The sequence below is a fragment of the Haliotis rufescens genome, unplaced genomic scaffold (assembly GCF_023055435.1).
Source record: "Haliotis rufescens isolate VD_foot unplaced genomic scaffold, xgHalRufe1.0.p SCAF_5, whole genome shotgun sequence".
Lineage (NCBI taxonomy): Eukaryota > Metazoa > Mollusca > Gastropoda > Lepetellida > Haliotidae > Haliotis > Haliotis rufescens.
In genome coordinates, this window is record NW_025964223.1 from 47,590,797 (window position 1) to 47,616,134 (window position 25,338).

The 25,338-nt window shown below is 40.0% G+C and overlaps 1 protein-coding gene across 1 annotated transcript in view; it reads left to right on the plus strand.

The window, feature by feature from the left end:
• The first annotated feature begins 17,006 nt into the window (after positions 1 to 17,006).
• Positions 17,007 to 25,338, plus strand: part of LOC124137128 — a 31,111-nt gene continuing 22,779 nt past the window's right edge. Inside the window, exon 1 of the mRNA XM_046503305.2 lies at positions 17,007 to 17,898. Coding sequence (XP_046359261.2) covers positions 17,806 to 17,898 — 93 coding nt within the window. The 5' untranslated portion in view covers positions 17,007 to 17,805. The remainder of the gene's footprint in view (positions 17,899 to 25,338) is intronic.

A 25,338-nucleotide genomic window follows, 5' to 3' on the forward strand; every position in this document is an offset into this window, starting at 1 on the left:
TTTACGACACAGTCCTGTTATTATTTTACAGATTTCTTTTCACAACCCGACGTGCAGGAACGACTGATATTTTTTTTTATCTACATAACATAAACAGCATCACAACGCCAACAACAAACAAGGTGATCCAGGCAACGTATTCCGATGGTCACAGCTTTGTTTAAAAACATGACGCTATGTATATCATCTGGTGAATCAGAAGAAACTATGGCTGAATATTTCCTGACACATTTTACATGTACTGTTCAAAATCTCCAACCTTTCCATACAGTCCATGTTCAAAAATCCAGTTGCTCTCAATTCCAGTTTCCAGATGACGAGGATAAACACACCGGCAGAGATTGCGTAGACGGGAAAGGTATCAGTGATGACAAACAATCCAGTGTTTGGAAATACTGACCTTGGAAACACTTGGCGACCCTTTGCGTTTAAGCTGAAATAGTCCACCCAATTTAGTGAATTTGCAGCCATTAAATGAACACAGGGTGAAAATGCGGCGCACACATTTTACCCGTAATTTCGATGGGAAAATAACATGTTTGGCCTTTGTCTACATACTTAACGTCTCCCACAAACACTCCACTTTTGCTATAGTTCTCCGAGGCCCCGTAGTGTAATATTGGTGAAAAGACTGTTGATATTTCATGGTTTTAGAACCGGAGCGTTTTAGGAGTCTATTCATCAGGTCACGTATTCTATGTAAAAGCACCCTGAGGTCGCCTCACGCTTCAATGCGATATTTTATTTTGAGGCAATACAAATTCTAATTCTTCATTTGTGAAGTAAATTGGCTCGTGAATCATAAAACGCATTCCGTAGATGCTAATGTGATTACAGCTTGAATTTACACCCTTGGAAGCAGGAAAACGAATATTTACCTGGGTTCGTTCCATCGTTTTTTTCTTTATCTCTATACAAATACAGAATGTTGTCTATTTTCGCGGTACAACTTAATGATGCCGCGCATTGATCAAGTGGTGGTAGCAAAGTGTTTCCTCCTGTATAATTTAACTATATTTAAATATTAACTTATATAAATTAAGGTTTCACCCATAGGTGGCATCTCATTAAGAGCTTAGTAAAACATTAAAGAGTTCTACGGATTTATGTATTATATATATACATATATAATCACTGTTACATTTTATATAAATGAATAAATTACATTAGATGAGTCCGCGTGTGTTCCCTCCTACCATGTGTATTGGTGTGTGTTAACTGCCAATTATTACCTGTTTCACTGTCCTCCTGTCGAGTTTGGAGAACACGCCCAACAACAATATGATGTATGGAACGCAGGAACGAGATTGCCGGAAGCACTTCTTTGATTGGATGTTCAAAAAGTTGATTTATGAACACCGCCCAACAGTTTCAAGGGATTTTTAAATGTTTTTTTTAACCACGAAAGACTTTGTCATAAAACATTTACTCCACAACACCCAAATTATGATTGCATCCTCATATCATTCGCTTTGACTGATACTACACTGGGCAAGATGAATGATATCTGGGATCTCTCAATATCGTTATACATCATGCTAGAGCTATCATCTACCTCAGCGTAATTTGTAATGAGTATAAGTAATTTCTGTATATGAGTACATCTCAGCATTAATGAATGTATACTGGTGAAAATATAAAGGCAACGACTGCAAAAGAAACCTCACGTACATAAACTGAACCTGAGATTATTCAACAAATTATGTGAATATTATCCTGTAACATTTTAATGTGTTCCCGATATAGTGTTAAAACAACTTACCTCGAGGTGTTGACTATATATAATTATACACTCACCGCCAAAAGAAACGCGAACCATAGAAACATTTACAAAATATGTACGCTAAGAAAAGATGATTCCAATGTGTACCACTTAATGCCCAAACTAACAATCAGTGAAGTGTTAGTACAGTGTGCCTTTATTCTTATCACGATAAGGTGCAGTGATCTCTAAACTGTACACGCTAATTATACACGAGACACAAGGTCGATCTCGAGCAGTGAATCTATGACGTCACATGTGATGCATTCAAGAGAATAGGTTCTCACAACATATATGAAAATTATTCTTTTCTTCGTTCAAAGATCGAGATGTGATTTCATAGGTAAGCCTGACTTACATACGTAGAATACCTAACATATATACCAAACGGTGCAAGATTTAAGGTACACTCTTCAGATGTTGTTTTTAATTCACAATTCTGGAAACGCCCAACGATAAATTATTCACACAATGGCGAGGTTAATGTGAAAAATCGCAGCGAAGACCTCTGTTCAATTGCAATATGCTGGACTCATTTCGCTCAAATGTAAACTTGTACATGTATTAGCTGAACCCTGCGGTACAAAAGGCAATAGCCCCAATAGGTGAACCAAGTCACACGTACACTATTTTACATGGTATTTATACGGCAATAATATTTGTAGAAAGTATAGTAACCTCTCAAACATTTTGTTAAAAGTCCATTGACTGGCAGGTCACTTTGTGTTTGAGTGTGTTCACGACAGCACTTGGTGACACCTCTGCTGTGCATGTAAACACTCTATATAATTAACTTGCCATTGAAAATGTGCAGAACTAGTCGTATAAAACACTTTATAATTGACCTACACTCAAGTCAATATGACGGACTAATGTCATTATGTCAAACTGTCTGTACTGGTATACTGTAGAGGGATAGAGAACATACAGTACCTTACACAAATAACCACCTACAATTGGGAGTGTGCGAGTCTGTGAGCCGTAGTGTCATAGTTATATTGCGGCGGCTTGCATAGTGTATTTGACCCCGTGTCATCCCTGTGGAAGCGGTTTACGGTGAGTGATAGTGAGTTTGGTTTAACGCCGCTTTGAATAGTATTTCAGTTATTCAATTCCCTACAAATCCCAGTTATATCACAGCGCGTCAGCTTAATGTGGAAGGAAAGCCTGAAGTAATGTCGGTCTGACTTTGGTGAAACCCATGAGCACGGGTATGGTGCTGACAAACCTAGAAACTTAATCGGGGCGAACCGGGATTCGAACCCACGACCATTTTTTTTCGATGTGCAGAATTCTTGACGATTTTAGGGTTCCGGGGCAAAATAGGTCCCAGCACTCGGAGTTTGTCGTAAGAGATGACTAATTAGGATCGAGCTGTTACAATGTGTGATCTGATTGATTATTACGAGTGCTATCTAAGGATCATTGATCGTGACATAACCTGGTTGCCTGTTCCCGATTGTTCATAGAACATCGTGTTATAGATTAACTGCTACAACAACAAACACTCACCAACATATGTTTAAATACTGCGTCCTACTACATTAAATGCCATGACCGCATATTCTGTATAGACATTATGTTGTGTGCTCTAGATATAAAATGTCGACGCCAGAGAATAACTAGTTTCGAGTTCCCTATGAAACAGATTGCATTGTAGGGACTGTGGGTAGCCTAGTGGTTAAAGCGTTCGCTCGTCACGCCGAAGACCCGGGATCGATTCCCCATTTGGGTACAAGGTGTGAAGCCCATTTCTGGTGTTCCCCCTCCGTGATATATATTGCTAAAGGCTCACTCACTCACTCACTCACTCACTCACTAACATGTGTAAGCACATCTTGAATGCATTGATCGATGGCAAAGTCGTCAAATTAGAATTTAACACAAAAACACTTGTTTATATAATGGTTTCGGCACAGCTGGTATTGCAGGTTTGGTACATATCCATTTGAGATTTGTTGCTAGTTTGTAGACATTTCCTTAAGCATTCAGTATTGAACATTTAGAAAAGTAAGTTATATATCCTGTGATCTTGTGTGCTGTGTATGACTTCGCATGTCCTGTATGTTACATACTTGGAACTGGTAGTACAGGTGGCGCTTGTGCGCTTATGTATCAGGATCCGCTATCATACGTGTGAATCTGAGATAAGCCCTGATTATGATCCTTAGTCTGTACTCGTGGGTTTTACCACAGAGCAAATTTAATGTCTACGACATGTGTTAGGCGTCCCTTCAACATTAAGCCGCACAATAACGGAAAATTAAACTAGTGATGTATGATTAACTTTGATACTTTGACAGCGCATGCTGTCAACTAACATCATTAACACCACTCTTTATTACATATGTAGTTTCTAGGTCTCAGGTGTCACTTACAGATGATCTGTACTGTACTGGTTACATGGACTATTCCTCAGTGAGTGGATACATCAACGTGACATGGAGATAAGCACCTGGTGTTGGCTGCCATATCAACACAGCTCTCAAGGCGATCAGTGCCACTTATATATGATCTGTACTGTACTGGTTACATGGCCTATTCCTCAGTGAGTGGATACATCAACGTGACATGGAGATAAGCACCTGGTGTTGGCTGTCATATCAACACAGCTCTCAAGGCGATCAGTGCCACTTATATATGATCTGTACTGTACTGGTTACATGGTCTATTCCTTAGTGAGTGGATACATCAACGTGACATGGAGATAAGCACCTGGTGTTGGCTGTCATATCAACACAGCTCTCAAGGCGATCAGTGCCACTTATATATGACCTGTACTGTACTGGTTACATGGCCTTTTCCTCAGTGAGTGGATACATCAACGTGACATGGAGATAAGCACCTGGTGTTGGCTGTCATATCAACACAGCTCTCAAGGCGATCAGTGCCACTTATATATGATCTGTACTGTACTGGTTACATGGTCTATTCCTCAGTGAGTGGATACATCAACGTGACATGGAGATAAGCACCTGGTGTTGGCTGTCATATCAACACAGCTCTCAAGGCGATCAGTGCCACTTATATATGATATGTACTGTTTATATAATCTATTCCTCTGCGAGTGGATATATCTACGTGACATGGAGGTACACACCTGCTAATGGCTGTCATATCACCACGACGGTCGGTGACTACTGGGTGTCGCTCCGTCACACACTGGCTTGGTGACGCGTGAACGCGGGGTGGGGCGCCTTTTATACAATGTCTACAATACTTATCATTATATTTTTCACTTCTTGCGGACAAAACATGCTGTAAACATCGCTACGGGAAATAACATTTTTTGCAGCAATTACATTTATGATCAAATGTGCAAGAGAAACTGTAATTTCCTGTTCATGTAGACACGCAGGAACGTACGTGCCAGGGTATAAGATGTATGCTATATGGGTACATTATCAAACTGTCTATGTGTAAGTGTGATGTTGGAAAAGTAAATACGCATATAGGAACTGTGGTTCGCCCTTTTTTATTCGAGGAGGTGAGGGGGTGTGGGTGGGGGGTAATCAATTACAAAGTTATTGGGTGATTGATTGATTGAGAGATTGAGTGAGTGAGTGGGTGGGATGGTGATTCGTATGGCGATAGTATGTTCCTGGAACGCCCAAGGTACGCAACTCTCCACAGACGCCTGATGCTCCAAAGAATGCTTGCAAGAATCGCGTCGAATGATTTTAAAAATCCTAAAGTTCTGTAGAGGGTGTCCAATGTACATATTAGTCTGGAAAATATAAGTACCCATGACGCAGGTGAAGAAATCTATTTCGTAGACGTGACGGACGTCTGTGTGTGTTTAGAACCAGCAGCATAGCAATAGTGACATCGACACACACGGGTGTTACCGGAGAGAGGCCATATTGATTCTCCCGAGTTTAAAAAAAAAAAATTGTAACATGGAAATAAAGGTATAACGACAGACCTAGCTACGACCATGGGACCAACTCTGTTGCATTCGAGTTATGATATGGAAGTTAACGTATAACACAACATACAACCACATATTCGACATGTATGCACTTGTGTAATGCAATGTAGATGTTGTTTGGTACGTCAAGTATGCAATAACCACCACCGCCTTGAACTGAGTGAGTGAGTGAGTGAGTGAGTGAGTGAGTGAGTGAGTGAGTGAGTGAGTGAGTGAGTGAGTTTGGGTGAGTTTGGGTGAGTGAGTGAGTGAGTGAGTGAGTGAGTGACACAAGCCCCGGACCCAACTCATGACAGCTAAATAGTAAGCAAGCCATGGCACATTCGACCAGTGGATAACTGGGTCACTGTTATAATTCGCGACCCACCCACACAGTATACAATGAACGTAACGAACCACATACGATATGTAAGTATTTAACCTAATTCATCAGGACCACACATATGTTAACCTAATATATTCTTTGGTGTCATATAAGTTCATTCCCCTTCAAAATATACCTATGTTCACATTCCTTTCAAGAAATCCACTTAACCTTAAATGAATCGATTCTGTTTGTCATAGCAAAGCGATTCTTGATTGATCTGTAAGCTTAACCTGAGAACATAACCACACCTTAATATTCACCTGCCCTATACAGGTGTGAGGCTCACGATCGACTGGATTGTTGGTAGGGGTAGGAGGAGTGGGGAGCAATTAGACTAGGTCGCATAAGTCACGTATAAACTGGCTAAGCAATCATATATGTAATATCCCAGCCATTCAGAACAAGGCATGTGGAAGATAGATATAAACAAAGTTGTTTCATACTGCCTTAAGAACGAACCATGCATTGTGGCTCGCATAATACCATCCATCGTACCCTCTGCTGAATGCATTGTGGGAGGTGTAACGAACTGAGTTTAACATACATAATTCTGGGTGGGACGGATACAGAAGTTGTTTGTGATTTTAGAATATGAATGTTCTGCATATACTCGTAACTATGACAACCACTGAGGTAAAACCGCAGAAAGAAAGGCCAGGATTTGTATTATATCGTGATGTCTCTACAACTGAAGTCGTTTAATGGAGATGGGGCTGTTGTAACGGATGGATCAGTCAAAGTAACATGTGGCTACCCGAACACAGGAAGACGTGATCGCATGAATAGGAAGAGGGTGGGTTTTAAACGAGATCTTTCAGGCCTGACTTTCTTGGTCTGTAAGGGATGCACTTATTTTCTTCGCAAATTTTAATTTTATATGAGTGATTGCGTTTTGGATAAGTAGACCTAGGCAATAATATGATGGCTAATAAATAGCGACTGTGACGACGAGAGACGACTGTGAATGTTTCAGGTTACAAACTGGCAGGCGTTTTGTTTGGGATAAATTAATTAGATACATATTTATTTATTTTTCCGACAGCCCAAAAATTTCATATTGGAACTTTTCTGAGTATGTAGTAATATAACTAGAGAATACCTGAATTCACGTCATCTTGGGAAATAATTTACAGGAAATTATGCCTGTACTACGTATAATACTATAATGCTCTAAGCGGGGTTTGTATAACGATTAGTGAGTGACTGGGTTGGGTTTAATGCCGCTTTGAACAGTATTACCGTTATATAACGGCACGTCAGCTTGATGTGGGAGAAAGGCAAAGTGGTGAAGGTCTAGATGTTAGACCACTTGTAGGGTGTAGGGTGTAGTGTGATGGTGAGACTCCAAGGATAGACGGACCAGGGCACTTCAATAAATACTAAGATAAGGGGGTAATGTACATTTGGTTCATTTTTATTCTCATTAACGAAGGTATAATTTTAGGGAGTAATTGAAATGATCTCGATGGCTGGATCGGTATTTAGAGTCCAATGAGAGGAACATTGGACGAATGCTACCAACGCGACCGAGATAATCTGGCTGGTGATTTCTTACATCGATTATCAGTACGAAGAATACACTGTGAGGTCAACTACAGAATGTGTGTGTGTGTGTGTGTGTGTGTGTGTGTGTGTGTGTGTGTGTGTGTGTGTGTGTGTGTGTGTGTGTGTGTGTGTGTGTGTGTGTGTGTGTGTGTGTGTGTGTGTGTGTGTGTGTATGTGTGTGTGTGTGTGTGTGTGTGTCGATGCATTATTAAAATGTAAATTGTCGTAAAAAAGAGTATGCGACCCCAATGGCGTATCGTAGTAGAATGTTTAATTTGTAAGACAATTATTTATAACACATCTCTACTGCCGTAGCCGCAATCTGTCGATGCCTTACGCATTTATCATTTTAAGATTCAGTGTGTCTGCCAGAGTTTTATCACTGTATAAAATTTAGGTAAACGCGCCCATTAAAACGCATTGCCATTACAGGCTGCATGTGAAATATGACTCCTGTATGTCCACTGGCTGATTAATGTATTGCTGAAAAAAAAAAAATTGTTGTGAGGGCTTATAGATATATGTGTGTTGTATCCGTGTGTGTGTGCGTGTGCGTGTGCTTGTGCGTGCGTGCGTGCGTGCGCGTGTGTGTGTGTGTGGGGGGGGTCTGGGTCTGGGTCTGTGTGTATCTGTTGTCTTTGTGTACATGTATGCGTGTGTTTGTGTGTCTGTGTCTTTGTGTACATGTGTGTGTGTCTTTGTGTGTGCACATGTGTATGTGTGTGCGTGCGTGTGTTTTTGTGTAAATGTGTGTGTTTGTGTTTGTTTGTGTATGTGCGTGTATTTGTGCACATTTATGTGTTTGTTTGTGTGTGTGTGTGTGTGTGTGTGTGTGTGTGTGTGTGTGTGTGTGTGTGTGTGTGTGTGTGTGTGTGTGTGTGTGTGTGTGTGTGTGTGTGTGTGTGTGTGTGTGTGTGTGTGTGTGTGTGTGTGTGTGTGTGTGTGTGTATATTTATGTGTGCGTGTGCGGGTGACTTTTGACATGATCTTGCCCGTTCCTCCTTGGCCCTGTTCGTACATGTACTTCCGTTATCACGAGTTCGTCATAAATAGAAATTCAATCATTCGTTTTAATTCAGAACATTTTTTAAACTTTAAAACAGGACACGGTGTATGTCACATAACGTGATAAAAAACATACGAGTATATTTACCTATATACAACTACATCCATGTGAAGAAGTGTAATTGATCGAAAATGCCCTCCTTAGAAAGACGGTATATATTTTTTTTATGTGCCTCCATTGAAAAGAGATATATTACTTTCTCTATTACATAAACGTTTCTTAATGGAGTGTTTTAAGTACAGTCTTGTGAGTCACACACAAATTGTGACATGTAGTGTTCTGCATCAAGCTCGCAGAGTAATGCAACCCCATTATAGGACTTTGCATTTCTTTGAACAATTTTATTTATGATTGGGAATTTTAAAAGCTAACATTTGCCGTCTGATTCACAAAAGACAATATATCTCAGTGTCTGTTATTAGGGATCACTTGGTGTATAAGTAATAAATCATGGTATATCTCATTTTGTTTCTTTTTCGATTGTTTTACACATAACTATTCTAAAGAAGGATATGGCTAAACTTCATAGAAACCGCCCTATCAAAAGCCAAGAGGTTCATAAAAACAAATAGTTTTCTCATATTAAGACATATATTAATGAGAATAAGATATGTGATTTAAATTTATCATAAGAAATATCGCCTCCGGTCTGACTCGTTACAACGACATCAAAGACAGATCTGCCGCCAAGGCTAATCAAAACGAGCATTGCATAAAGAGTGGGATTAAGCTTCTGATTTATATCGCTGACACACTAATTGTAATTTGTGAACACAGACCTTTTGTGTCACGTGATCCTGAAATATCGGATTGGTGAATGTTGGGTAATCTTAGCAATACAGGTTGATAAATGATAGATCAGGAGACGAGGGATTTAAAAAATCAATGAGTTTATAGTCCCGTTTGATCCGGTATAGACTGAGATCGACATTTACGTTCTCCACTCCATTGTGCGGCGTCTCCTCCATGGTGGTCGGTATCCGCCATGACTGTTATAACACTGCATTCCCCAAATTCCTCGCACTATAAACCGTTAATTTGACAAAATTTACCATGTACAACATACCTGGACTGACGTATTCCCGTTTAACGATATCGCATTTTTCTTTTGCGTGGTATGTGAGTAAATATTTGATTAACAACTTTTTTATGTTTGGGGAAAACCTTTGTTTCTTATCAGGATAGATGGAGTGAGTGAGTGTGTTTGGTATAAGCTGTTTGAACAGTATTCCCGTTACACCTGGGTGTGTCAGCGTAAAGGGGGAGGAAAGCCCAATGTTTTGGGGGCCTAAACCAAAGAGCCATAGTCAGAGCGAATTAGGGACTCGTATTGTGATGATATGTTCCTGGAACGCCTAAGGGACGCAACTCTCCACAGAAGCCTTGATCACCTGTGCCCCCAAGATTGCTTGTCAGGATCGCTTCGAATGATTTTAATAATTCGATAGTTCTTTAGAGGGTGCCCGATGTGCACATTAGTCTCGAAAATACGAGTACCGCTGACGCAGGCGAAAACATCCATTTCGTAGACTTGGAGGATGCTGCTGTGTGTTTAGAACCAACAACATAGCAATAGCGACATCAGGTGTTACCGGTGAGACAGCGCATATTGAGCGTCCCGAGTTTTTTAATGATCTTTTTCGTAACGTAAACGTATAACGACAGACCTACGACGATGGGATTGACACTGTTTCATTGGAATTGCAAGACGGAAATCAATGCATCACCACATCCCTGGGACAACCTCGAGTTATGATATGGAAACATTGCATTAACTATTTCATTTGACAGAGATAAAATAATAAGTGTCACATGGACTTATGTAATGCAGTGTAGATCGTACATGTGACTAACTCGAGTTATGATATGGGAATATTGCACTTGACAGAGATAAAATGTATAGTGAGTGAGTATGGTTTTACGCCGCTTTTAGCAATATTCCAGCAATATCACGGCGGGATAAAATAAATAGGTATCACCTGGACTTATGTATTGCAATGTAGATGGTATGTAGGACAACGTTTAACTATAACAATGAACATTACAGCCTTGATCTTGTTCCGTTGTTTTTCATGCTGCCCGTGTGTAATAGTCTTGTCGTGTGTTCACAACACGACCGTGAAAGGCTACCTTGCCAACCAACACAGTCAGTTTCCTGTTCCCAACCATTTAGAGGACAATTGTTGCCAAATCTAACCCTACTCAAGATCTGTGGAAATGATGGAATCAATTCCCAAAGATGACATTCATTCATTGTCTAAATATAAAATCAAAATCGCGTTAACTAAAACAAAAGGTCTCACTCCTTCTTCCATGAGAGACGCAAACACCTGATCCTATGTTCACCCAGCATATCTAATGTGTTGCTGTGATATAATCATTACTTAAACGCTTTAATTGTGTGTATACAAATGTAGGCCAGTGTTTCAGTATGTCAGGGACGTATCATGTATGCCAATGTTTGACAAATGTGACCCCCATACACGTCAGACACTCAGGGCAAACTTTTCATTTCTTTCAGATGTTTCCTCCTCCGTGTGGAAGTGTATAAAACAATCACCATATCACGACTCCGGTTCAAACACCGGAAATGACATCGCCTCCCTCCGTACGTTTCAGATGGCGAACAAATGTGGCAGACGACAATCGGAAAAGTCTCGTGACCCTATTCCCCTAAGCAGACGACAGTGATCCGACGATCACTCCTCTAGAATAGACAAGATAGGAGTTTGACCAGACGTGCTATTTTTGAAATATTGACGAATTCCACTGTCGTCTGCTAATATTCCCCAGGTGACGATTTTTCACGTCCCCTTCTTCCGTTACACCATGTGTGTACATTCAACAGGCACCCAGAAGGTTTACAACGTCGGGCTTTTTCTTCCTAAACACGTACACTGCCACATAGGGGGACGCAAAGACCACCGAAAGGCTGTCCTAAACGAAAAATGCGATGTAATGTCCCTGACGTTTATCGGATTGAAATCTCTGTTATGACAAATCGGCTCTAATTGGCCCTACGTATCGGTCTCGTAATGTACCTGTATGTAGATCTATGTATCGATTAGTCAACCCGTAAATGGCTATATGTATCGGGTTGTTTACCGGTATATAGATCTATGTATCGATCAGCCAGCCCGTAAATGGCTCTATGTATCGGTTTGTTTACCGGTATGTATATCTATGTATCGATCAGTCGACCCGTAATGGGTTATATGTATCGGGTTGTTTACCGGTACGTAGATCTATGTATCGATCAGGCAACTCGTAAATGGCTCTATGTATCGGGTTGTTTACCGGTATGTATATCTATGTATCGATCAGTCAAGCCGTAATAGGCTATATGTATCGGGTTGTTTACCGGTATGTATATCTATGTATCGATCAGGCAAGCCGTAATAGGCTATATGTATCGGGTTGTTTACCGGTATGTATATCTATGTATCGATCAGTCAAGCCGTAATAGGCTATATGTATCGGGTTGTTTACCGGTATGTATATCTATGTATCGATCAGTCAAGCCGTAATAGGCTATATGTATCGGGTTGTTTACCGGTATGTATATCTATGTATCGATCAGTCAAGCCGTAATAGGCTATATGTATCGGTCTCACTGTAGATCTAAGTATCGATCAATCAACCCGTAATTGGCTCTACCGGGTTGTTTACCGGTATATAGGTCAGTGTATGTCGTGATATCAGTGGGAAAAAACAACTGCGGCATAAGAAAAGATTCTATGTATTTCATATATTTGATTCATCTTCCCCTTAACTTCAATTCGGCACCTGTCCCTCCCTTTCTCATTCCGTATAATATATAACCACCCTCCACTCCTGAAGAATGTCCCCACTTACCCCACTATAACGCTACGGCTTACATGTATATTTTTCCCCATGTAGGCTGTTTGCTGGCTTCCTAGTCATGTAAATATACTCTCCGTTAGAGGGATGAGTTAAAATCAGAAAGAGATTCAACTGATGTACGTAAAACAATGAAACGCATGATAGTCGGGTAGACTTGACAAAGTAATGTCACGTTATTGTCATTTGTTAAAAATCAAATGAGCATTCAGGATGCATGTGATATAGAAGAAGATCTGAAAAAGAAAATGAAGAAATTAGTATGATATATATAATATTAAGAAGGCACTTTATGTACACCAGGTTGAAGCGTACGTATTGTCTGACAATGGATGCACAGCACCCGACCTCAAGGGCCTATGAGACATCGTTACACTCTAAGATACAATAAAAGAAACATTGAATCACACAAAACCAATAAGTATATTTATATGCCATTTATACGTATCACAAATAGACCTAGGCCAACAGTCGTTTCTATACCCGATCATATACACACCTCCATAAATATCTACATGCTTATACGAGCATACATACATTCAAGTGTTAATGTATATTCGTAAACACCAACACAGACAGACACAACTATTTACACACACCTACACAATCACACATGGACACATTTACAATTACACTATATTTACAAGCCAAGGATAATAGTACCATAGGGCCAGACATTTTTCTTTTGGTTTACGGATGTTTGGCCCCAAACTTATATGGATAGGATGAAATATAATAAATAAATCGTATTACAAATAAGTAACATTATTTCCTTAAACTTTGTATATTTTAAAATATAAATTTAAGTAAAAAGTTGGGATTGAGAGTTATAGGGTTTTATCATAATTCGTTGTTTAGTAGTTTAGATGTTTAAATAATGTGTTAACATTGATAGCGAAAGCAAATACATCTAGATGTTTCATTTTACTTATTTTTGGTCAGCGGTATAAAAACAACACTTCTTTTTATTTTATTTTTTTCAAATTTTAATTTTTGGGTGTCGGCGAATTCATGAAATAAGTTTTAAAAAGTCTGGTCCTGGGTAACAAATAAAGTAACCGTTCAACACAAAGAGGCAAGCAACTCAAGCAAGTGTTGCCCTGAATGTACACACTACGGAGTATCCATCACAATGAAAGTTCGACACTGTACCGAGACCTGACTCCTACACCTAATCCTTGTATCCCACCAACACAGTACAGCACTTAAACCACTCGCTCACGTGTGTGATAAACGAACAATATGCGGGATCGCTTGATATCAACGAGACAGAATCCCTTTTTAAGTCATCAGAGCAGAACTAAGTTCTTCACAGATTGCTCTGATAACACAGAGGTGGACAGATGGATTGTGAGCAAAGGTGTCAAAGATTACAGCAGACACGGCTATTACACACCATCATAGGATGATAGGGATCATAATGCATTCCTTCAAAAATATTAAGTAAGACCTTTATATCTTTATCATCAGCCAATTTGAACTTACTATCAAGGCGACAAATGCCCATTGATGGTACGGGAGATAGGGTATAGCTTGTATACATACTGGGGGAGGAGTGGTGAGACATGGAGTACTGTTTGCAAAGGTGGCCGACTGAGTTTTAATCCATGTCATAGCTTGAATATAGAACAGGCAGGTAAGGTTTGTCATTGTTTGCAGATGGTTGTAAGGTTCGAGATTTACAGCTGTTTATAGAAACGTGAAACTTCTTGTCGCCAAAATAAAACATGATATGTGTGGTGTGGTCAGCAACACTGGTTAACACAACTAGAAATACTAATCCGTCTACACGGCAAGTCGTACGTCGTAAACTTCGTTATACAGATCCGTCAAATTGTTCACTCTGAAATTCGAAAAAAAACCAACTTCGTATATACACGAATATGAGTACAAAACTGAATGTTCCGTCCACCCCGAATCGGCAGTATATTTCAGTATATATACCTATATAAGAAGAAAAAGAAGAAGAAGAAGTTAGATATGCATCTGAGATAAATTATCACATGATCATGATGCACTTAGATTCTGGTGTTGTACTTACCTTTGATGTCGCATGTTGAAATTAACACTCTTCACTTTCAGTGATCGTAAAGAAGATGAATGACTTCAATGGTTAACACTACAACGAAGTAGACGCCTGAAACTAATCAAATCTGTTATCGAAATGAAATTTGCATGTGAATAAAATACGGGAGGGCGTACTAGGACGGTCTCCATTATAATAGTAGCATTTACATTCAAATTACAAATTTCTTCCCTGTGACAAAATACTGCGTAAACTGATCCCAGTATGAGGTGTGGGTGCGACCGAGTTGAGAGTATGTTATAACGTTTTCTGTTAGCAGGTGATTGTGAAAGGACAATGGGTGCGAGGTCAAAATGCAATGTCCTCTGTCCTCTGTTTCCGGGTTATGTGCAGGGACGTGTCCTAGACAGGTGGGTGCAGCCGGTGAGATGTTGTTTATCACAGATATAGCCCTGTGTGTCATACCGCCATAGTGCAGCAGCTTATGCCTCTTGTGTTTTGGAGGGGCACTAGTTTTTTATCGAAAATATATGCCTGGTGTTTCATACCTTCAAAAGGGAGGTTTATAAGACATAAGAGTTATTGATACCGTCAAAAGGGAAGATTATAAGACATAAGAGTTATTGATATGAATTTGTATAAATTCAACCAAAGACAATGTTGATAAATGTTAAAACACATGTACATGAACACGAGAAATGTAGATATAGATAACTGAATAGAACCGGTAGAACGTTTCGTGACAAGGCAAATTATTATGAAGATCGAATCTACAAGACAGATGACTGTGAAACGCTGTAAACGCCTTTATCTTTAAGACGATGTTACCCAGACCTTATCTTCATTGTGGTATTTTTTCAAAGAATAACTAGATATTTTGCGCATTAGGAAAAAACACCTGGTGTCATCACTGACACCCCTGTAGGATAGAACACCTGGTAGAATCGCTGACACCCCTGTAGGATAGAACACCTGGTAGAATCGCTGAAATACTGGTTAGATTGACACCTGGTGTCATCACTGAAACCCCCGTAGGGTAGAACACCTGGTGTCATCACTGACACCCCTGTAGGATAGAACACCTGGTAGAATCGCTGACACCCCTGTAGGGTAGAACACCTGGTAGAATCGCTGACACCCCTGTAGGGTAGAACACCTGGTAGAATCGCTGACACCCCTGTAGGGTAGAACACCTGGTAGAATCGCTGACATGCTGGTTAGATTGACACTTGGTGTCGTCACTGATATCCCTGTAAGAGAGAGAACCTGGTAGGAACACCAACACTGTTTGGAATAAATGTCCTATGGGATCACACGTATGGGGGGGGGGGGGGGGGGGGGGGCGGGTATGGACACTTATACTGATCTCTCGGTAATAAAACAATACACTCGGTGTATCCACTTTCATCATTGCAATACTGTTTATCATCACTCAGTCTGAAAAAGAAAACAGTGTCGTCACTATCGACACGGTCATATTGTTGGACAGTGGCATAGATATTACACTATATCTAAATGCTTAGTCTATGTATTATTAACATAAATTTAAAATATCCAAACCAATTTAGAATTATGAGACGCGAGGTGTGATACTACACACATCTTCAATCACCAGATTGTCTGGTCCAGACTCGATTATTTACACACATCCCTCATATACCTGCAGTATTGAGTGCGGCGTTAAATAACAAATATATCCATTAATACTGACACGGGGCACCTTGTATAATTAATGACTCGTCACTTGTCTCAACCCTATTTCTGAAAACAACAAGAAGCTTGATTTCCATTCATAATCTAACCACTAAACGACTGATGCACCTGTAGAACTTATACACGCCGCTGGTCCAGGTATGAAGCAATGTACCATGAAGGTATTGTGAACTTCAGCTGGGTCGACATGGGTAAGCGACTGTCCCAGTGTCAATCTACGTCACGTTAGGCTGTGAATGGGAAGTAATAAGCGTTGTGATCATGTCGCTACAGTTTCTCACGCTCTCTCAATGTTGTTTATTTACTGTTATGGTGATTGATGAAACAGTTCATTATAACGCACTGTTGGGTTTTAATAATTCAGTATGTTTTGGTTTTAAATGTGGGCGTGTTTAAGTCGTATTGATTAAATATTCTCTTGGGACTTGTGTAAGGTGTGAGGCATGTATTATTTATCAATTTCTCCAATGATTCGAAAACGTCTTTGAATAGTTCAGCAGTTGCAAGGGATGAAATGAAAAATTCTCATCCTTTTTAAACACTCCTATTTTTTATGTGTCAAACCACTATGACTTCTCGCTTACATTTTCATTAATACTAAATTGTGTTACAAATGACTGACAGGAGCCCGGGGATGAATAAATCGTCTGCTTGTTGCCGGGAAATTATGCCAACAAATACGTGTAGTTGTGCGCATGCGCACACGTCGCCTGAAGCGGATTAACATCAGTGAGTGATAGAAGGCATAGCAGACGACAAATGAGAGCGCGACAGTTTTGACCACTGGCAGACGACACAGTATGAGAGGGAGGGCTGAACGGCGCAGACGACTGGTGTTCAGCTGTTTGGAGGATCGTGTCAAGTGTTAGCCGTGTGTTGAGCGTAAACATAGACGATTAGAAAAGACTTAGTCGAACACTCGGCGTATTGGGACTCTGGTAGCTGTGATAGGAAACAAGGAACGTAAACTACCCAGAGGGATTACCATAAACTGTTATGAGTTGACTGTTGAGGAAATGCATGTTCTACTCAAAATGTTCCCTTGCAACCGACTGGCAAACTCCAGAAGTGTCAAACCTATTTGTACATAGCGGATCAAACAAGGTATACAGCACCCCAGGTTATTTGTGTGTGTCTTATTTACAGCAGAGATTAACACTGAAGGGAGATATTTGCCATAGTTAATGTTTTTTAGCTACTTTGCATCTTACAGAGTCCCCGGAAGAAGAGATTTGTTTGCATCCAGTGTGAAGAGAACAGCAGAATCTCCGCTATCACAAGTCTGACCTGAACGCAATGCACAGTGTTAGGATATAGATTGTGGCGTCGGCATAACACACGTGTTGCCTTCTGGATGACAACAACTCCTGCTGCTCTTAAGCTGGTAGTTACAGGAGGGACGTCAAACTCTTGTGGCATTGATCCCGTTTCATCAAGGGGGGATCTCTGAGGATCAACCAAGTACTTTCAATATTGAGTCAACTTCCTTCACGTCAAGGTATATGTAGTTTCGGGACTGTTAACTAAATTCAACATGGAAACTTCACAGATTATACAAGTCGGGACAGAGTATGTTGCTGCGACTGAGAGAATCAATACAGCGTTGGCAACGCTAAGGAGAGAACTGGTAAGTAGTATTTTACTTACTGCTGTCGCGTCGTATATACGTGTTCATGTATAGTTACTGTTTACTGATTCATTTTCCGACATTCGCGCAGGTATAAGTTTTATGTAGTAACATGGGGCACAATTCCGTTACACAGATAAGCTTTGTGATAACAGTACCCTCAGGAGAGAGATGATTAACGTACACTTTAATGGGGAACCAGTTAAGCTCATGACATCGTACCCACATGTGCGAGTACTTAGAATTCAACATTTGTGATAAAATGTATAATATTATTTTACATTTAAATCGTATATTATCAGTTAAAATGTATAATGACCGAAATCAGTTAATATACATAAGAACTGATTATATAAGTTTTAATTTAACATATACGCATATATGTACACAGCATCAGGCTACACTTCAAGTTCAGCTTTGGTTATGGCATATGCCACTATTCACACCGTCTCTATGGATATATCTGCTAACGTACAGCGAGACTGATTACAGAACACATTGAGGTATTCTTTGGTTTGGTTAAGTGATACACTTACATTAAAACGAGTTAATCGTTGGTTGAGATGTGATAACCACGATCAAATAGTGACATGAAATGAAGGAATTTACTTCCAGACGATATTATACTCTTACTTCATATAGAAACACAAAAGCAGATTTACTTTAAACAAACCGTTGATTGTATTTATTCACTAAAACTTACTGCATAGAGTCTCGCAGGGGCAGATTTACTTTAAAAACATCGTTGATTGTGACACAGAAGCAGATATAATTTGAACACATAGTTGATTGTGTTGTATACGCTAACCTCATATAGTGACACAGTATCAGGAAATAACTCTTTTGAATACGTAGATGTATATTGCGATGCAGCTGTTTTTATGCACTTACTTGACATTTTGACACGGAAGGGATATTTGCTTTATTGCTGGACCTGTGATATGTACTCGCATACAGGGTAACGTGTACTGTTAAAATTACATCTGGTAATTCACCTTTTATATCAGCATTGTCCTGATTCCATGTACGTTTAACATGCGAGGTTCCATGTAATCCTTCTACATGCGAGCCTTTAACAAGCGAGGTTCCATGTAATCCTTTAACATGCGAGGTTCAATGTACGTCCTTCAACATGCGAGGTTCCATGTACCTCCTTTAACATGCGAGGTTCCGTGTACCCCCTTTAACATGCGAGGTTCCATGTAATCCTTTAACATGCGAGGTTCAATGTACCTCCTTTAACATGCGAGGTTCCATGTACGTCCTTCAACATGCGAGGTTCAATGTACCTCCTTTAACATGCGAGGTTCCATGTAATCCTTTAACATGCGAGGTCCCATGTACCCCTTTAACATGCGAGGTTCAATGTACCTCCTTTAACATGCGAGGTTCCGTGTACCCCCTTTAACATGCGAGGTTCAATGTACGTCCTTCAACATGCGAGGTTCCATGTACCTCCTTTAACATGCGAGGTTCCATGTAATCCTTTAACATGCGAGGTTCCATGTACCTCCTTTAACATGCGAGGTTCAATGTACGTCCTTCAACATGCGAGGTTCCATGTACCCCCTTTAACATGCGAGGTTCCATGTAATCCTTTAACATGCGAGGTTCCATGTACCCCCTTTACCATGCGAGGTTCCATGTAATCCTTTAACATGCGAGGTTCCATGTACCCCCTTTAACATGCGAGGTTCAATGTACGTTCTTCAACATGCGAGGTTCCATGTAATCCTTTAACATGCGAGGTTCAATGTACGTCCTTCAATATGCGAGGTTCCATGTAATCCTTTTAACATGCGAGGTTCAATGTACGTCCTTCAACATGCGAGGTTCCATGTAATCCTTTAACAAGCGAGGTTCCATAAGTACCTCCTTTAACATGCGAGGTTCCATGTACCTCCTTTAACAAGCGAGGTTCAATGTACCTCCTTTAACATGCGAGGTTCCATGTACCTCCTTCAACATGCGAGGTTCCATGTAATCCTTTAACAAGCGAGGTTCCATAAGTACCTCCTTTAACATGCGAGGTTCCATGTACCTCCTTTAACAAGCGAGGTTCAATGTACCTCCTTTAACATGCGAGGTTCCATGTAATCCTTTAACAAGCGAGGTTCCATGTACGTCCTTCAACATGCGAGGTTCAATGTACGTCCTTCAACATGCGAGGTTCCATGTAATCCTTTAACAAGCGAGGTTCCATAAGTACCTCCTTTAACATACGAGGTTCCATGTACCTCCTTTAACACGCGAGGTTCAATGTACCTCCTTTAACATGCGAGGTTCCATGTACCTTTAACATGCGAGGTTCCATGTAATCCTTTAACAAGCGAGGTTCCATAAGTACCCCCTTTAACATACGAGGTTCCATGTACGTCCTTTAACAAGCGAGGTTCCATGTACCTCCTTCAACATGCGAGTTTCCATGGATATTTTAACATACGAGTAAATTTCGAATCCAGCTTCAGAGAATTATTCTCATACGTACGATTGCAATATTGCTGAGAATAAGGTAACCGTTATATCATATAGGGTTAATATACCTTTCCACGATTAGGATTAAGGGATACAGATAAGAAAACTAGTGAAATGCAAGGAAGATATAAATTCACGACATTCATCTTTGTAAAGTTCCAATTGAATGCCAAGGTGTCCATTTTTAGGTACCCCACCCGTGATATTGCTGGAATGTTGCTAAAAGCGGCGTAAAACCAAATTCACTCACTCACTCCAATTGAACATAATACTTATCAAATGAAAAGAAAGCGTCTGTGTGTGAGAGTGAGTGAGTGTGTGCGTGTGCGTGTGCGTGCGCGTGCGTGCGTGCGTGCGTGCGTGTGTGTGTGTGTGTGTGTGTGTGTGTGTGTGTGTGTGTGTGTGTGTGTGTGTGTGTGTGTGTGTGTGTGTGTGTGTGTGTGTGTGTGAGGTTTGGAGGATAATCAGAAGTAATCTCATCAGTTCTATGAAAAAAGAGCCAGATTCTGACGACTGTGTTCATGTTATATTGATTGTACCCACAGCTGTAGGGGACTTTATCCTCGAGACATGAGCGTGAATTTTAGGAGGCAGTTTGATGATTACATTGTCGATTATATACAATGTCTTTCAGATGTAGTGCTAAGGCGACACAGATGTATAACAGTTAATAAATGGAGGCACGTGCAAAACGCGTCATGTTGAGGGTGTTTGACTCATGTGGTTCACAGATGAAAATTTAAACATGACATGTTATATATGTACACTAGCAGCTGGTGTTATTACACGTAAGCGTGGTTGTATATATCAATTATCAACAGAACATAGGGGTGTAGTGTTAATTATGATACAGTTTCTGAAATGTGGTTGGAAGCATTGGCTAAGAAATGAGGATTCACAAAAGGAACAGTTTGAATCTGTGTATTGATATGAAATATGAATGATGCATGACTGTAAACATAACTCATATGTGGAAATGCTTTGTATTCAGGGTAGTGATTCCTTCAACACAAGTTTTGTACTATACTTGTCGATGCATATTAGAGGTTTGGAACAATCTCTTGCAAGTTGATGGGTACTTCCAAATTGTAACTATATGTCGAAACCGTGTATGCGTAAATCATACTTCTTGTAGTGGCAGGTTAACGGAATACTTCAGGTCTTTGAATGACATTTAGAGTGAGTGAGTGAGTATGGTTTTACGCCGCTTTTAGCAATATTCCAGCAATATCACGGCGGGGGACACCAGAAATGGGCGTCACACATTGTACCCATGTCGGGAATCGAACCCAGGTCTTCTGCGTGACGAGCGAACGCTTTAACCACTAGGCTACCCGACCGCTCCGAATGCCATTTAGAAGTGATACACATAAGGAAGATTATTTAAGGACGTCAGCTTCTTTATTATGGGGAACACAACGTTTCGGAGCATATACTTACTCCTTCATCAATTGGAGGAGTAAATATATATTCCAAAACGTTGTGTTCCCCATAATAAAGAAGTTGACATCCATAAATTCTCTTCTTTAGTAATATTTCATGATAAAATAAATTCTTTCCATATATAATCAGTTACGTGCACGACGCGGGAAACAATAGATGATTAAACTCGGGTAGTACTGGTTCATATCCATGAATTTATTTTAATAAATTAGACGTACGGAATTCCTGTTCAGTGAAGGACCAAATTAATCAGAATTCTGCGACTGACAAAAATATGGACAGAGTCAATTATTATTACCAGTATTATTTTTGCACTTACTAACTCTCGTCGCCTTCATTTGTAAACAATAGTACTTGTAAACAGAAACATATTTACCACAATGGGTAATTTATCACTATTTGTATAACACATTCCAGGGCATTATAAATCACAGGAAATTGACGCTTGTCCTTGTGAAGTGTATTCAATATAGCCTGGGCGTCCTCCTTGGGTGTATTTATGTCACGACACCAAGGCTTCAAGGACTGGTCCAATATGAGTCTACATGAAACTGTTGTATTGTTTACAGTAACACTGGCCCTGTGTGACAGTATGTGTACTGCTGCGGTGTTAGAAACGTCCCTAACGTAGCTTTGTAATAACCCTACATTGTTATTACAACTGGTAAAAAATGCTTGTATTCTGCAAATTATAAATCGTTGAGATCATTTTGTTACATAAAAACAGTGAAATGCAAAAAACATAACGTGATAACGTATACACTTCTGTCTACATTTCTATCGTATATGTACTGAAGAGATCAAATGTTGTATAAACACACACACTGATATCCTATGAGCATGACCATAGCAAAACAGTTGTAAAACAATGTTAAGGAGAAAGTCAATCCTCGTTTATCCAGTGGATATATTGTCATAATAGAATGTAGATATAATACACTGGCTGATCGAGGATGGAGAAGGCCTGAGTAGTACTGTGATTGAAGACATCATGTGTTTCTTGTCTTTACTGTATATATTGTCACAAGCAGGTGCCCTGAACTCGTCAAGCTACACTGGTAATTCCGTTACTAGTGCAATGATAACAGTGACATATTTATATGTTTTGTTACCACGATAAGAAATACAATACATGTGGACATACTTAAGCTATTTCATATGTAATAACATCTGTTTACTTCGGAGTTCTATTCTTCAATGGTCGACAGATCATATATCTTTCGTTACTTTATTGAAATGATATGTGGCTTCCTGTATGTTATGTGATACCGGTTTTATGTAGTGTATGATGTGGGTTATGTGATGTCACTTACAGGTATATGCACGTGGGTGATGTGATGTTACTTCTGGGTGTATGCATGTGGGTTATGCGATGTCCCTGCTGGGTATATGCACATGGGTTATGCAATGTTTCTTAGGTATATGCCCGTGGTATATGTTATTTCTGTGTATATGCACGTAGTATATATGATGCCACTTCTGGGTATATGCATGTGGGTCATGTGATTTCCCTTCTGGGTACATAAACCTGGGTTATGTGATGTGACTGCTGAGTATATGCATGTGCGTTATATGATGTCACTGCTGGGTATATGCACGTGGGTTATATGATGTCACTGCTGGGTATATGCACGTGGGTTATATGATGTCACTGTTGGGTATATGCATGTGGGTTATATGATGTCACTGCTGGGTATATGCATGTGGGTTATATGATGTCACTGTTTGGTATATGCACGTGGGTTATATGATGTCACTGTTGTGTATATGCACGTGGGTTATATGATGTCACTGTTGGGTATATGCATGTGGGTTATATGATGTCACTGTTGGGTATATGCACGTGGGTTATATGATGTTACTGCTGGGTATATGCACGTGGGTTATATGATGTCACTGTTGGGTATATGCACGTGGGTTATATGATGTTACTGCTGGGTATATGCATGTGCGTTATATGATGTCACTGCTGGGTATATGCATGTGGGTTATATGATGTCACTGTTGGGTATATGCATGTGGGTTATATGATGCGTACATTTTCGTGTTATGACACCACTTCCCATATGAAGTTCACATATTTGACAACAGCTGCAGATGTTCTCTGTTACTCCCGACCCCAGCTGTAGCGGGCCAGACAGTATATGATTTACCCAGTGTTTATTTAAATGATGTCACGACCTTGTACACTATCAGTTCCTGGTGCTGTGGAGATAACAATAGGAACTGGACTGCTTCCGTCCTCACCGCTCCCGTGACTCGTCCCCGTTACACAGTTTCACTTTTGCAACAGAAAAATACTGCCTGGATATAGTACTATCGTACCCAACTCACACATGTACGTCCTTTAACAAGCATGGAACCTCGCATGTTAAATACTGCCTGGATATAGTACTATAGTACCCAACTCACACATGTACGTCCTTTAACAAGCATGGAACCTCGCATGTTAAATACTGCCTGGATATAGTACTATAGTACCCAACTCACACATGTACGTCCTTTAACAAGCATTGAACCTCGCATGTTAAATACTGTCTGGATATAGTACTATAGTACCCAACTCACACATGTTTTATCCGTTTAGGAGCTTGAAAAGTTAGGTTTCATTAAACACCAGACATGTTCAATTATAGCAACACAACTGACTGATTAAATTAGTAAATAAACTAAACAGTCGGATACGTTCATCCGAATGGTGTATGTTGACTGGTCTAGTTCACGGTGTTGTTGCGCCTTTTACGCAGCAGTTAATAGGAGAGGTAATTAGCGAGACTTCCTAACCGAAAGCTAACAGTTCATGTGTTTTGAAATACGATAAGTGTGGAGAAACGATCTATTATTAGACATAAATGAGGGGTTGTCATGCAATTACAGGGATCAGTGGGTACATGCAGATTATCTGACATTTCCATATACATAACGTGTCGATAAACAACATTCGAGTCAACTATTATTTAATTTGTAAAAGCAAATTTGATATTTTCAAATGTATCAGAATAGTGACTGAAAAGTTATGAGCCTAACTGCGAAGTATGTATTGCACTTTAACAGTTTACATGGACGTTGCTCCTTCCAGCCTGTTAAGAGCTGGAAGATTTCAAGAGGGGAAGGGAGAACCTCGAAGATTATCTAAGAACAAGTGCCACCACTTAGGAAAGTTATGTAACTACATGATAAGATTATGGATGTTCGACGACACACCACACGTGACATAGCTCATAAAGGAGGCTTCTCTCACGAGGGAGTTGACAACATTCTGAGAATTGTACTGGGCATGACAAGGGTTTCAGCACGAAACATTAGACCATTAATGGCCAATATTATGCTAATCTTCTTTGGCAACTGCGTGAGAATATCAAGGCTAAATGACATGGAAAATTCACAAATTTACGAAAGATGTGTTGTTAAACCACGACAACGCACTTGTGCACATTGACTGTGGCATTGAACTCATTTACATCCTCTGCATTCAATATATTTGGCAGTGTCATATTTCCACCTCTTAAAAGAAACAACTGT